The 16,213-nt window shown below is 43.9% G+C and overlaps 1 protein-coding gene across 2 annotated transcripts in view; it reads right to left on the bottom strand.

Moving 5' to 3' along the window:
• LOC136568524 (CBP80/20-dependent translation initiation factor-like) overlaps positions 1-16,213 on the bottom strand; it is a 442,202-nt gene that overhangs the window by 98,499 nt on the left and 327,490 nt on the right. Inside the window, exons 8-9 of one of the 2 annotated variants that reach the window (XM_066568532.1) lie at positions 15,094-15,535; positions 12,862-13,191 (exon numbers count right to left, since the gene is read on the bottom strand). In XM_066568532.1, coding sequence (XP_066424629.1) covers positions 12,862-13,191; positions 15,094-15,535 — 772 coding nt within the window. The remainder of the gene's footprint in view (positions 1-12,861; positions 13,192-15,093; positions 15,536-16,213) is intronic. The other variant, XM_066568533.1, reaches the window with a different exon arrangement.

The raw sequence follows: 16,213 nt of genomic DNA, 5'->3' as shown, positions 1-16,213 counted from the left end.
AACCAGTGTGAGCTGTAGCTTGTCTCTCATGTGTTAAGTTCTTCACTGGCTTTGCATAAGGGGATTCACAAGCACATGAGTTGTTCTACACTGCTTATTTGTCTCAAACATCTGATCTAAAACACGTCATCTGATTTGTATTTCTTAATATTTTATAGGTGAGTTAGTTCTGAGTCATTTTTTTCTGTTTCCTGTGTCTAACCAAGATGCTGAAGGACTTTGTTGATACATCAGGCTTCACTGAAACAAAGGCTTCACACAGATCAGGCATCTAAACTATTTGTTCATTTCAAAAGTGGTATTTTGGCTACAGTATATTTTTTCCACTTGTGTGGTAGAAATATTCCTCTGGCACAGGCGAACGTGATAGGTCCTATTTTGGTGGGTCAGGATCCCAACCAAGTGTGGGAGGATTGTCTGAAAAACTTAAAGGGGCTGAAGCTAAGGAGAAAGAGACGTTCTTAAGAGTTTGTGACAGGCATGATGGCCGAGTGGCCCAAAAGGGTGCCTGAGAAAATCAAGGTGGGATGGAAACTTTATGTTGTTGCTTTATTAATTTTTGCTTCTTTTGGGGACAGTGTAGACCATCAGGCATGGGCCCCACCTCAGCCCAAAACTAACATATGGGTCACCCTGGCAAACTTAACCAAACAAGAGACTATTTGCCTGTCACTGTCCTCTCCTGGCAATCCTTTCACAACTTGTTTGGTTGGATTACCAGCAGATCCCTGGCCGTGCCCTTTACATGTGCCAACTTGTAAGGTCAGCAATGCTAGGATGAGTGTGGACAATTGGGATCAATGGATTTCCCGCTTTCCTCTAGCACCACAGGAACCCCAAGAGTTAGAGTTGTTAAGGTCAGTGATGGCAGATGCATGCATTCATTTTAACCATAGAAGCCTGCTGTCAGTCAAGAACCACTCTAATGTTGTAACTTCTAGCATGGCTGTCTACCGGAATGCATCGGCCTGGTGCAATTATACAACGAAGAGAGTGTCAGTCTCATCAAATGACCCTATTCAGTTGCCAGCAGGATATGTCCTAATATGTGGAGACCGTGCTTGGGCCGGTATCCCATCAATGCTGCACGGGGGATCATGTACACTTGGACGGCTGTCTCTACTTACACCCAACATGTCCATGATACTAAACATGAGCCACCGCCATCGTAGAGGCAAACGAATGGCTCATGCATTTGCAGCTGACTGCCGGGACGATGTAAAGTTTTGGTCCCCAGCGGCCATAGTTGCAGCATCTTTCTTAACTCCAAGGGTATCAGCAGCAGGTGCTCATGCTATTTTAAATAAGTTAGGGTGTTGGCTTGCTAAACAAACAAATGCAACTTTTTTAGCAATTTCCAGTCTTTTGCTTGATGTAGATTCTATTCGCCATGCGACGCTTCAAAATAGAGCTGCAATTGATTTTCTCTTACTCGCACAAGGCCATGGTTGTGATGAATTTGAGGGCATGTGTTGCATGAATCTCTCTGATCATGCACAATCTGTACACTCACAGCTCTCTGAGTTACGGAGGTTAACTGGGAACTTACAGGTGGAATCAGGCCTTGGTATTGATGGATGGCTCAAATCTTTAAACTTAAGATCGTGGTTACGTTCTATTGTTAAGATTAGCATTGTAGTAGCTATTGTAGCTTTGCTGTTAGTATTAATTTTGCCTTGTTTTTGTATATGCTTACAGAATATGGTGTGAAAGATGATAACTACCGCATTTAATCAAACCATGCTTGTTCAACAGAAAAACAGGGGAGATGTAGAGAGCTTTTTGGATAATTGGTTAGCTGAGAAAGGACATTTCGATGTGATACCGATGGATAAGGATAGGGGAAACAAGCTGGGAACTGAGCAACCAGTGTCTAATCACTGACAAAGGTCACAGTGACCTTCTCTGAAACAGGAAGACGGGGGAGAAAATCGCTTGCCAGAAAATGTAGTTATCTTAGGTAGAAAAGTTAGAAGAATGCAAACATAGAAGCAAAATAATTGTTAGAAGATAGAAGTAGGTGTGGTTGATCTAAGTGTGCTTTAACCAATAATGAGCTCAGCTTTTGCAATATGTATAAGCTTCATTAACACCAATATAAATATGTGTGGGGTTTCAATAAACTTCGAGATTTGCAATTCACGCATATTGTGTGAAGCATTTCTTCTGCCGTTCACGACAGCCCAGTTTTGGCCAGCAGCATGTCCATCTTCTGAGCTATCAAGGACTGGCATTGCTGGACATGGTGGGAAGCTTCCAGCAGTTTCTTGTAGCCTCCCTGCTACCAAAAACCAGGCCATGCCAAACCAATATAGGGTGTACCAGGCCTCAGATCCTTTGTATCCCTGACTCCAGAACCCCAGGGGTCATCCTTGAGTCTCCCTGAGTACGTTTTGCCAGAGACTCCGGGAAGGACCATTATCCCTGGCTGCTATGTAGAGCACATTTTTCACATCTTGTCCTGTCGTGACTGGCCCCAGGGCTACTGCATGAACAATCTTCTTTTAATATTGTTCAAAAGCTTGTTGTTGTTCAGGACCCCACTCGAAATCATTCTTCTTCTGGGGCACATGATAGAGGCCTTACAATCTGGGTGTAATCTGGAACATACATTCTCCCAAAACTCCTAGCGCCTAGGAACCCCTGTGTTTCCTTCTTGCTGGTTGGTGGTGACATAACTGCTATTTTGTTGAACATATCCATTGGAATCTGATGCCATCCATCTTGCCATATTACTCCTAAAAACCAAATTTCCAGGGCAAGTCCCTTGACCTTACTTTGCTTTATGGCAAAACCGGCCTTTAGGAGGATCGGGATTATCTTCTCTGCTTTCTCCAAAACTTCCTCTGCTGTGCTGCCCCATATGATGATGTCATCAATGTATTGCAAGTGTTCTGGAGCTTCACCCTTTTCCAGTGCAGTCTGCATCAGTTCATGGCAAATCACAGGGGCAGGTGATTCCATGTGTACTGGATGCCCCTCCAGGTGAAAGCAAACTGTGGCCTGCACTCTGCTGCTACAGGAATGGAGAAAAATGCATTAGCAATGTAAATGGTGGCACCTCTTTGCTGCCTTGGACTCCAGTTCATTCTTGAGTTCCAGCATGTCTGGCACAGCAGCATTCAGTGGTGGCCTGACTGTTCAGGCCACAATAGTCCACTGTCAGTCTCCACACTCCACTGGACTTATGCACAGGCCATATAGGACTATGAAAGGGTGAGGGAGTCTTGCTGACCACTCTCTGGCTCTCCAGTTCACAGATCATTTAAATGGATAGTGTTGGGGTTGTGAGAGACAACTGCTCACTTTGAAAATTTAAAAAGGTTTATTAAACCTTAACAAAATACAACAAAAGGACTACATAAGGAAAAATTTGCAGTGCTGGGAACTGCCCTCATAGCTACCACATGGCCAGTTCATCTTCAAGATGGATGCTCAGTCTTTTATACCCCGGGGGGGGGGGGGGGGGGGGGGGGGGGTTGCATCAGCTAACCCTGGCCCCTCCCAAAGTCTGTCAGTCAGCTCTTCTTTGCCTTTTATTGGTGGAAACTTCTTTCTTGTAACTTGATTGGAGATCAGGTTTTGCCATGCCGCACCCCCCTAGCAACAAGCTTTTCCATTCCCAACTGCCCCATGGAAGGGGTACATTTTGCACGCATTCTTTCTATCAGTCCTAGACAACCCAGACTGTCTGATGGCAACAATACAGAGAGAGGGGGAAAAGGAATTATGGGGCGAACAGAGGACATCTAAACTACAATAACATAGCTATACATAACTAAAGCTTTTCTTAATATTCACACAATATTCATCCCTTAATTGCTAATCATCTTATTATCTACCTATAACAGGGTTTAAGATTTTTCCTTTTGTTTCTTTCTCTCAGGGAATTTTCTCCCATATGTTGCTAAGAGACAATAATGACCGGGTACTTAACAGAGACAAAAGAAGTTGCCACAGCTCAGGGAAAGGGTGCAGCTGGCTACTCTCTTAGCTGGAGGATTTCTCTAGGAGGGGCAAAGATACCTCGAGATTTGGGCTGGGGAAAAGGGGGCTGGGCGCAGCTCCTAGCTCGCTTTCTCTCTCGGCATTCAGAGGGGAAACAGGCTGCCATCGTTGTGGGGAGATTTTGCCACCACTGCTGGGTTTTGTCTTCTGCTGCTTTCTTCTACTGTGAGTGAAGCACTGCTTGTGGGAGCGGCCGTTGTACTGGAATCTTATTAACACCCTACCTCACTAAAAAAAGGACTTTCACCATCTGCTTGAGTGCATCAGTGGAAACCCTGGGACCCTGAGCCCTTTTTCCCTCCAAGGGAGCCTCTCCCAGCTGTGTTCGGGAGCCAGGCTGCCACTGCCCGGCCCCCGCCATTTCTTTGCCACTGCTCAAGGTTTTTGCTACACTGTAGCCCCACACCCGCTGCCTACCGGGATGTCCTGCGGTTCCAGCTACAGATGCAGTTTCTGATAAATCTTGTCTACCACTCTGTGATTTTGCTCGTTCCTACAGTTCCAGCTTGCTCCTTCTGAGGTTCCTACTACAGCTCCTTTTGCTATTCGGAGTGGCACTGGGATCGTCTGTCCCTGGGGGTTTGTAAAGTAAGCCTCTTTTCCATCCTTTCCACCAGCTGCGTCTGCCATTACCATGTGAGAGAGATGGCCGAACTTGTGCCACAGCTCCCCCTGCAGCTACAGGAGAATCATCGCACCTGCCCTGCCCAGCCAAGAGCCACCTGCCAGCTGTGACCATAACTAAATGAAAGGGGAAAGTGCCTGCAGCCGAGAGAAGGCTGCAACTGGGTTTCTGGTTTTGTTTGTTGTTGCTGCCATTGTTGTTGTTTGTTTGTCTTGTTATCCATATACATACTAGTAAAAAATTGTTATTCCTTTTCCCATATCTTTGCCTGAAAGCCCCTTAATTTCAAAGTTATAATAATTTGGAGGGAAGGGGGTCATATTCTCCATTTCAGGGGAGGTTCCTGCCTCCCTTGGCAGACACCTGTCTTTCAAACCAAGACAGATGGACATCATGGAGTCCTGATTAGTGGGGTATTGCTGATGGTGCACTGTTGTGGTAGTAATCAGTACCTGTTGTTCTTCGAGACTCAGCAGTCCCACAGCAGAAGGGTCCTCTGAGGGATCAGGAAAGGTCTCCAAAAAAAAGCTGTCTAATTTCCTTTGTCTCCACAGCAGCTGTCCCAAAAGCCCAACGATGCCCTTTGGGGTCCTTGAAATATCCTCTCCTGAGGCGATCTATGCCAAGGAAGAACAGGGCCTCTGGGCAAGTCACAATGGGGTATTTTTACAACTCATTCCCAGTCAGGCTCTCTTCAGCTTCCAGTACAGTCAGTTGTTGGGATCCCTCTGTCATCCCAGAAATAGAGCGAGATTCTGCCCCTACATATCTTGATGGCATCAGGGTACATTGTGTGCTGGTGTCAATTGAGGCCTTATACTCTTGTGGGTCTGATGTGCCAGGCCATCAGATCCACACAGTCCAATAGATCCGATTGTCCCTTTCCTCCACCTGTCCAGAGGCAGGGTCCCACTAGTTCTGGTCATAGTACTCATTGCTCACTTTTTTAAAATATGAACTGGAGGTCCCTTCAAGAGGATCAGAAGTAACATCAGCCCTTCTGTCTGAGGACTTGCCCAAAGGAAACTGGAGCAACATTTATCCTTGAGAGGTTGTTTTCCCTTTCAATCACATCTCTGTTCTGCTAGGGCAAATATGAGTTTTCCATCCCATTTCATATCTTCTCCATCATCATGTAGGTAAAACTGCAGGGTACCTCATGGTGTGAACTCTCTCCCTTGAGCAGGGAGGCACTTGTTTCTTGGTGCGTAGTGGCAGGGCATGGGGCATTTGCTATTTAAATTGCTTGAGGTCCTCTTTAAATTGCTGGTGGTCCTTGGACAGTCTTTCCACAGCCAAGATGCTAGTTGGTAGGATGCCCTTCCTATAGCTGGAGTTGGGTAGTCACCTGAAGCGCCGTTCTCCTTTTTTCATAGACATCAATGCCAATGAATTGGCATATGGCAATGGAATGCTCCATGCAAGCTTCCTCCACATGGATTGCGTGCACCGGACTTCATCTGGATCTATAGAGTGATGCCTCAAAGAACCTAGAAATGAAACAACACACTTTCGAGATAATATTAGTATAGGAGTGTTGGAACCCTGGATGCTGAGAATTTTAAACTTTCTTTGCTGAAAGGCACAGACCCACAAGACAATACTACATTTGACCTGAGGCCATGGGGAGGCTTCCAAAATTGATTGATAGCACTGGGGTTGTGGGTGTGTAGTTTGAATAGGAGTGTGTAATATCACAGGGTGAAAAACATAGAGTTTAAGGTTTTAGAATATAGCAATATATATGGGGCAGATGGAGGTTTTAGGGTGGTGGCTGGTCCTTCTTCTTCACCTTCTTCTTCATGGGTTTGGGTGGTGTTTTGTAATTGGACAGAAAAATCCTCATTGTGGGACACGAGGGATCAGTTATTGGGTTAAAAGGGAAATAACATAGGTGTCATTTCTTAATTGGATAGTTTAGCTTTAAAAGACCTTGTAGAGAAAGATAGTTAGCCATTTTGTAGCTTGTTAGTAGAATGCTGTAGAACTCACGACTTGTAAGACTGTAATATAGATAAGAAATAATAAACATTTGAGTCTGAACATGATATACTGTCTCGAGTGCTTCAATCCCAGCCTTGACAGAGACAGAAAAGAAGCCAAGAACCAGCATAGGAGGTAATATAAAGGCTGGTCTTTATTGGAGGCCTCCAAGGGGCAGATATGGAAAATGCCTAAATGCCTATCCCTGCACAGGGTGAATACAGTTTTATAAGTGGTGAGGTAATTCCTCCTGGTTCAACCCCTTTTTAAATCCTCCCCCCTCAGACAGAAACTAAACTTTGTTTATGAAAATGTGTCTTGAAGAGCTGGGTTTAAACTTGGTTCCAGGAAGAACCAAGGTAGGATTGGGGCCTTGGGCCCTCCACTTGGAGTCTGGAATGTGTTTTGTGTTTCTGCCTATCAAGATAGGGAAAAGTACTGGGGCTAGCTAGGAACTATATAACTATACAACAATAGAGCTAGAATATATGTGTAAAGAATATAGAGAATATAAAAAAGCAAAAATCATTCTGGCAACAAGAGGACTGCTCATGATTTGAATCTTCATAGAGTACCTCCAGCACAGCTAATTCTCTCGGGTGCTGGATACCTTTCTGCATGGTGTTCCACTTGCCTGGATACACTGGTAGCTCATCCTTGAAAGGATACCTTTCCCTCATGCTTGACAGGAATCACCTTCAGAGGCTGAGAGCTTCTGTCCTCTTCCCAATGCTCACATATCAGGACAGGGATCCAGCTGCTTGGCTTCACTCCCCTCTAATTTCCAATTGTGGGTCTACTTCCTCTTCACCTCTCACTAAGAAAATGGATTTGGTCTTGGATTTCTTCTTCTGTATGGAGGCAACTGCTACTGACACAAGTTGTTCCTCTGGTTCAGCTGCAGTTTGAGTGGCCACTGTGCCAGTTGGTCTGCTTTCCTCCTCCTCCTCCCCCTGAGGGTGCAGTTTAATGTCAAACCTTGTCCAGTAAATAGTAGCCTGGGTTAAACACATTGCAAGAACTTTGCACCTCTCTGGACCTGCCACAGCATTTTCTTTGCAAATATTCTGTCATTTTATCAGTCATGTAGTTGTTCAAGGGTGAACTTCCAAACCATTGGAGCAGAGAATTTCTCCAAAAACTGGTCAATTTTCTCCCATATTCCATGCCAGTCATAACTGTTCACCCTTGCTGCAGATCTCTGAATGACCGTCCTAAAAATCTTTTTTATAACTTTAAACATGGTGTTGACTATACTAAGGAGACCTGATAGACTTAGCAACAAGTACATGCTTTCCTTAACATCCAAAGGGAATTCAAAATTCTCAAAAGCTGTTGTAACAGGCCTGAAGGAGGAAAAAAGGGTGAAAAGCTGGGGAAAAGCACCCTGCCTTGTTCTCCCTGCAGACTGGGTACAATTATTAATGAATTTCCCAGAGGTAGTGTGGGAGAGGGCAGAAGAGCAACAATGAATACACATCCCAAATAACACTCATTGCCCTTTGTGACGGTGTTCACAGGTGTTCTTAGATGAGGGAAGAGATGAGAATGTTGACTCTATGTTTCAGAAGGCTTGATTTATTATTTTATGATATATATTACATTAAAACTATACTAAAAGAATGGAAGAAAAAGTTTCATCTCAGAAGGCTAGCTAAGCTAAGAATAGAAAGGAATGAATAACAAAGGTTTGTGTTTCGGACAGAGAGTCCAAGCCAGCTGACTGTGATTGGTCATTAATTCCAAACATCTACATGAGACCAATCACAGATCCACCTGGTCGCATTCCACAGCAGGAGACAATCATTGTTTACATTTTGTTTCTGAGATCTCTCAGCTTCTCAGGAGGGAAAAATCCCAAGGAAAGGATTTTTTATAAAAGTTGTCTGCGACAGCCCTTGATGTTATGTCATAAGCTGATATCACACAGTACAGCAACAAAGCAATCCCAATCCCTCTCCCTGCTCTGAAAAAGATCATCATGAGGAGCCAAATGTTGCATATACAGGAGTATATACAGTGTTAGGTACCACAACCATGTGAACAGACCGAGCAACCTTGTGACCATTGGCTCTGTACCTAATACAACAAATGCTTAGATCAAATTTGGTTCCAAACCACTCTGGGCAAATCTGTTGTCACCTCAACCCTTCAAGCCCCATATTGGGCACCAAATAAGGCTGTCATGGTTTAGGAATGATATTCCCCAATTTAGTGTTCCCACTGAAACACTCCAAACCAGTGCCACTCACTCCCTCCCTCCTCTCTCTCTCCATGTGGCAAGCTGGAGAGAAGAATTGGAGGCACAAAAGGTAAAGACCATGAGTTAAGAACAATATATTACAAACAGCAATGAAGTAAGAAATGAACTATAACAACAACAATATTAATAACAGAGTGCATAAGATAGGCGAATGTTTCACACGCAAGTGCTCACCATGTTGAACCCAGCGCTACCCTGACCATTCACTCTGACACCAGCCCAACTGGAAGGGACCCATCTCCCTCCACTCCCTGTGTATGGCATGAGGTGGTATAGAATAACCTCAGGGCCCTGGCCATGCTCCTCCTGGCTACTGCAAAAATTAACCCTGTCCTGGCTGGAACCAGGACAGGACATCATGCTGTCATAATATCGTGACCCGCTACATGTTCCTGATAAGCACTTTGAGACTCTCTGTATATGGGAATACAGCTAGAAAGCAGGACGGGGAGTACTGCTCAGCTTACCAACACAGATGTGCTAACTCTGTTAGGCCGCAAGCCTTGGCAAGCAGAACCCTGAAGAAGATATTGGCGTGCTTGGGTGTGCTTAGTATGCTTTATAACAAACCATGCAAGACCGCACATGCCTATGCGAGTCTGTACAAAGCTATGATTAAGCAATGTTACTAAGAAATGTAAATGTTGTAATTACTGCTATTTTCAGCTATAGCTGAAAAGGTATATATACTGAGCTTGTGGAATCAATAAATCGGCTTCATGCATGCAAGCCATGGAGTCCCCATCTCTTCAATCGCCAACATCTGTAGATATGAGGCCCATTATTTATCCTACATTCATGCTATGAATAGCTGAATATGAAGCCATTAATTATTGTACATGATGCTTCAGTATAAGTCAGTCTATTGGGTCTGGTGGTAGGGGTGGAAATGCTGGGTCAAGAGAAGAAAGTAAGTTTGAAGAGTCCTTCATAACCCACTGTCCTCAATTTTTGGATAACACCCTGCTGCTCCTTCACCATTGCTCCTGGACTTTATTTTGGATTTCTTATAATCACTTGGACAAATGGGAGAAGACACAAGAGTTACTTGGCATAGGAAGAAAGAGATGCATGGAGCGTTTAGAGCTCCCTCCAGCCCCTTGCTGTTAAATCTGAGACTAATGCAGACCACAATTTTTCTCCTCCTGCTGTATAATTGCTTTGGAAATAAATCAATTGGGGAAAAAAATCCAGGCTGGGTACAGGCAATGGGCAGATATGTGTGCTGCCCAAAGGCTTTGCAGGGGATAGAGGAAAAGGAGCAAGCACAGGGAGAGATGCTGAGTTTGATATGCACCCAGAGCAGCAAGAGAAGCAAAACCAACCAGTGACATTCTAGAATTATCTTTGGTTATGATAAATATTAATTTTCATTACTTTATTTTGCTTATTTCCTGCTTTGTTGCCCAAAAGCCAACTTAAGGTACAGGCAGCAAGGCACAGAATCCAAGGGATATCACAGACATGAAACAAGAGCTCAATATGCCCCACAGATGGCATGGGTGTGTGAGGCAATAGTCAAATGGAAACACATATTAAGTTAAGGACAGAAATTCATGGTTTCAACTCTATATGTCCTGTCTTCCGAGGCAGAAAGATGGAGGCCCATGTAACACCCGCTCCAGAAAGCAAACTATGGGACTATAGTAAAGCATGCTTCCCCCAGCAGATTGTGGGCAGCTGAGGACAGCCCTGTTTCCCCATCACCCACCATTGTCATAGAATCACCTAGCCTGGAAAAGACCTCCAAGATAATCAAGTTCAACTGCTAAACTCATGGACCAGTTATCAGAGGCACTATTTTTTCTCCCCCTGTGGAAGAGGCTAACAGCAGGCCTGTTAGCTAAAGGAGCGAGAAGAAGCTGAGAAGTAAGAAGAAACTGATAAGGAGCTCTCTCTAAGGCTGTAACTAAGGAGACTGAGAGAAGAAAGATAAAAGAACTTTGCAGCTGGACGAAGCATTTTTAGAAAGTTAGTTAAGTCACTATAACTTCTCACCAATAGTATTATGTTGATTTATTGTGGCTAATAGTAAAGATAGAAGAAGCATAAACAATTAGAAAGTGTATAAAAGTCAGCCATGTTCAATAATAAAGTGTTGCCAACTGAGACTGCTTGTAGTCTCTGCTTTATGTCGTGACCGCCTCGACAGCGACATCCCCCTCCAGTTTTATTGTCAGTGATGGTTTTGGAGTAAGCAGTCAACCAATGCTGCATACGCCAATAAACAAATGTCCTGGGCTGATTTTATGATGCTTGTATCCCCATTCATCTGTTTAGCCCAGAAATAAGTTTTGCACCTTTAAGACTAGTTCTGAGAGCAAAGAGGGGGAAAGAAGAAGAGCACAGTTTGTTTTCAGAAACTGCACTCACTTGTCCACATTCCTGCTCCTGGATTGTGCTGTCTGCAGCACGGACAGACAGCAGGACAGAACTCTCCTTTGCTTTTAGTTAGTTTTTAACTAGCTAAGGCAGAGATGTTCCCTGGACTGTGGTTTTTCTTTTTCTTGGAAGTGTTTAAACCGGCTCTGGACTGAACACCCAGAAGAGCACCAGCAGCTTGCACCTGTGGCCCACCAGGCCAGGCCTGGGCCACGGCATTTCCAGCACTGGAGGGACCGATAACAGACTGAGTGAGCCCACGGAGGGGACTTTCTGAGTTTGTCATCTCTTTTGGAATGGCAAGAGGTTTTATTGTCTAATATTGTTCATTTTTTGTGCTGGTGAATGCTTTGCCTGTGAAATAAACAGGTTTTTTTCCACTTTTCTCCAAGGAAATCTTTTCCCAAACCAGTTGGGGGAGGGGCCGCTTAAATCTGTTTTCTAGAGGAACCCCTTTAGAGGTTTTCTCCCAAATTTGCCCTAAACCAAAACAAAAAGTTACCCAGGATAATTAGTAAATACACAAATTATTTCAGTCTATGTTGCAATCAGAAACCAGGACTGAATCCCTCAGCCAGAAATAACCTACTCAGGGAACATGACTTAACTTGGTATCTCTAGTGCTGAAATAGACACTCCACTGTAAGACCCTCTGAATTCTCTTCATGACATGGGGATGCTGCCACAAGCAACCCACACTCCTTTCACAGATAGTGAAATGGAGGTTTTGGGGGGTTTGCTTAAGTTAGCGATATGAATTAAGCATTTAAATTTTATCTTGTAGAATTCTGTGTTGAATTTTTACCTTTTACTTAAGAAACCTCTGCCATGGTACAAAGAGCATAGGAAAATGCAAATTTCTGAAGCTTCTTGCGATAAGGGACAATACCAAGAGAAGACCAGGGAATGCAGAAACCCAGATAAAGGAGCTCCTCTGTCTCCAAGCTGATCAAAACCGACAGACGTACTCAGATAAGCACCAAGGGACCACAGCACACGTGCAAAGGAGAAAAGTTCAAAAGTTCAATCATGATGAAGACCACAATCTTCGGCCTCAGAGACCACCAAATACCCCTGTGCGACCACCACAGCAAACAACGCATGCTCAGAAGGGCGTGGATCTAATTACCATGTGAGGAGAGGACAGGCAAGGCCAGGGGTTGAATATGCATGAAGAGATTGTGTAATGTAATGCATATGGAACATCTTTGTGAATAAAGATGTGGGGGGCACAAGCTTTCATGAGAGCTATCTCGTTTGTGCTGGGTGCTAACATACATACCCACTTCATAACTACATCAGGTTGTGGAGTCTATTTATTCCACATATCGCTTCAATAGGCCCTGGAGTGAGACACTGTAATTACACTTACAGCTCATGAAATGGGAATGAAGAGCAACTTGACAATGCCCTCAGTGCCATGTTATCTATGGCAACCATTAAAGATGTGCACAGACAAAATTGCAGGTACACTTCTGTTCTCCTCTCATCAACTGAGTTCAAAAGGAATTTGATAGCAGCTCAGCTCCTGTCCTAATGCATGCTAGGACCAGGCAGGGTGATGCTGCAGGTATCTAACCAACAAATTTTATCTCATTACCTGCAACATGTTGAGAAGCAGACTCCGGAATTTGGTTCCTTCCACCATGAAGAGGGCCATTTTGTCACAGAGCTTAGCTGCAGTGGAAGCAAAGCTGCGGTCCATCACTGCTTTCTGGTAGATGGTCTTGACTATCTCCCCCAGCATTTCCTCAGAGCTGGTAGAGTTCTGGGCCTCGTCCATGAATGTGGTGAGCTTGGAGTCAACGTCACTGCTGTTGTTCCTCATGCTATTGAGAATTTCAATTAATTTGTCCATTTTATTCTTTTCAGGATTGGTGATTTCCACTGTGACTTCGTCCTGGTCCATGAAAAGGGAAAGACAAGGCGTCTGTTACACAAGGAAAAAACAGACATATCAGCCTTTGTCTTTCCACAAACAGAAAAGGGGGAAGGGGATTGGAGAAACATTTAAACAGACATAGAAAAAACAAAGCATCTTTTAGCAACACAATGGTATAATCTCAGCATTAAAAACCACAAGTAAATGAATCCTGTCCCAGAAATGCTCTTTGTCCATTTCCCACAGCACTCAATCCCAAAGTCTTCCCCCTCAGCTCAGGGAGAAGATTTCCTCAAGGGTCCTGATCCAGGATGTCAAAGTCTGACTACCCCTGACTGCCTTTGACATCTTGGACTGATTTCTCTGTGTGTCTGCGACATGGTGATAATTGATTTTTTTTTGTCTCTATTTTGAAAGTGCACCAATGTTTGCAAAATGCTCAGATAGCAATTCTACAAAAATGTCTACTTTTTAATATACTCATGAGGGGAAAAGGAGGGGCAGACACTGACCTCTTCTGTGTGGTGAGCAGTGACAGGACCCAAGGGAATGGCCTGAAGTTGTGTCAGGGGAGGTTTAGGCTGGATATTAGAAAAAGGTTCTTCACCCAGAGGGTGGTTGGGCACTGGAACAAGCTCCCCAGGGAAGTGATCACAGAACTGAGCCTGACAGAGTTCAAGAAGCATTTGGACAATACTCTCAGGCACATGGTGTGACTCTTGGGGTGTCCTGTGCAGGGACAGGAGTTCGACTCAATCCTTGTGGGACCTTCCAAGTCAGCATATTCTGTGATTCTGTGATACATTTAATGATTTAAATTGAGATTAAAGATGTCACATGATCCCAGCATTTGAAAAACTCTTAAAACATGCTATATAATACAAAACTGCAACAATTTTTTGGACAACCCCAATGTCAAACAGCAGTTGGAGTTGTCCAAAACTCCCATCAGGAGGCCAGTTGTGTTGACAATACCCACTCACCACCCAATATTGGGTGCTTATGTGATGTGTTTCTTATAAGACTGTAAATTCACAGGAAGAGCATTAAAATGAATCATCTGAAAGTCTCTTCTATATTCATACTGCTTTAAAGAACATGAAAATAACTAACAAAATCTCTTCCTCCCCCTCATGCCACATACATAAATAGTAAATGCTCATGCATTCAAAGGTATACATTTCCAACATGCACTCCCATGGAGTTGTATATGTTCAGGTTATTTTTGCTACTTATTTTGGAAATGTCATTGGAGATACCCTTACAGATTAATTTTCTAGTCTGACAAAAAAAATCTCTAGAGAAAGAATCTGAGTTTTACAGGGGGCAAATAAAGAGATCTACAAATTCTTCAGAAATCTGATGCTGAACGTTGTTTCAAAAAAGTATTTCTCCTCTGTCACTTGCATACAATAGTTTTGTTGTTGTTAGGTTATTGGAAGGAAGTGGGAAAGATAGGGTCATTTCAATTCATTGCTGAGATAAATGAATATCAATACTGAAGTAGCTGACTACAGCTATTCAGCACTCAAAAGTCAAAGCTTGGGATTTAGCTCTGTAATTGTAGAGAGACAAATTGCCTTTTTTTAGACCTCTTTGCAAAGTTGATGAGCTCTGCAGACTGGAAGGGAATCAGTTGGGAGGTGTACCCACATTGTAGCTCACGTGTGAACCAGCTTTCCCCAAGGGTGTGCAGGAAAAGAGTTCCCAGTCTTTGAAGAACTCAAGCTGGTAGCAACCTCAACCAAGAAGTCAAGCTAAGAGACTTAATTGAGTGAATAAAAGGACTTCTGAAGAAGCATGAAAACACTTTGAGAGAAGTGTTGACACTAGGAGATTAAGATGCATTGATGGAAAGTTTTCTTGAGCCCAGCCCGCCCTTTGTATGGAAAATAGCCAACAGCCAGACTTGGAAAACGGGAAACTCAATGTTTCCCTAAGAAATAATACCTTTTCTTTTAGTCTCCTTCGCAGCCTGTCTTTGGAAGACTGAAGCAAATTGATCTTGGGTCTTTCCCTAATGCGTTCACGAATACTGTCTTTCTGCTTGGTCTCTGACTCTTGGATGTACTGCTGAGACTGCTTCTCCATATCCTCCAGGCCTCGGTGCATCTCCAAGGGAATGTGAACTGCACAGATGGCGGTGTCCTTGATTTTCAAGTTCTCTGTCTCTTTGGCATTTCTGTGTGTTTCTTTGTCATTGGGCAAGTGCTTCTGGTTGTGATGCCATCTCCGGTTCTGACTGCAGCTATGGTGGCCTGTCCTACCTGAGGAGTGAAGGGCCTGGCCTCCTTGGTAGAGCTTCTGGTGGTCCCTGTTGTGTTTGGTGCCACCTTGCTGATGATCTGCATGCTGCTGAGACTTGTTCCCACCAGGAAGTTTCTGCTGTCGCCTAGAAAGTCAAAGAAGGTCATTAGTTCACTCTTTTCTGCATGGCCCTTTTTGGTCAACACATCTGTCTCACCAGACTGGTCCTTGGTGGGTAGGCTCTGTGGGTGTCCCTACTACAGGAGGAGAGCCAATTTCTTGACATCTAACACAATCTCACACCTCAATCTTTCAGCAACAGAGATATTTCAGCTGAAAGTTTTCATGAACAGTTAGATAACATTGCTTTGGTTACCAGGAAAATCTCTCCCAGGCTTCTGTGTTTTCTGTGTTGCTTCTATACTGAACTGGGGAATATCTGGTTAGTCCCAGCTGAGCAAGGGGAAGTCAGGCAAGCAAGAAATATCAGGAGATTTTTTTTTTCAGAAAACTTAAGGACCTCCTGATACACCTGGCCTACAGCATCATTTGCTCCTCTTGCCTGCCCTCTCTGCTGTACTAACATAGCATACTGCTGCATGGATTTGCAATGAACCGTTTACAGCGTATAAGGAATTTCTAAGTGGAAAAAAATAAGCTAAAAAGTAAATTGCCAAATAAACCAGATGCCCACACTAAATGGTTTTGTTTGGCCTTTTGTAGTGAGTTGACCCCAGCTGGATGCCAGCCACCCACCAAAGCCTCCCTATCACTCCCTTCCACAACTGGACAGAGGAGAAAAAATATAACAAAGGGTTCATGA

This window comes from Molothrus aeneus, chromosome W, assembly GCF_037042795.1.
Source record: "Molothrus aeneus isolate 106 chromosome W, BPBGC_Maene_1.0, whole genome shotgun sequence".
Taxonomy (NCBI): Eukaryota; Metazoa; Chordata; class Aves; order Passeriformes; family Icteridae; genus Molothrus; species Molothrus aeneus.
The sequence above is the reverse complement of the archived record's forward strand: the minus strand, read 5'-3'. Positions and strand labels throughout refer to the sequence as shown.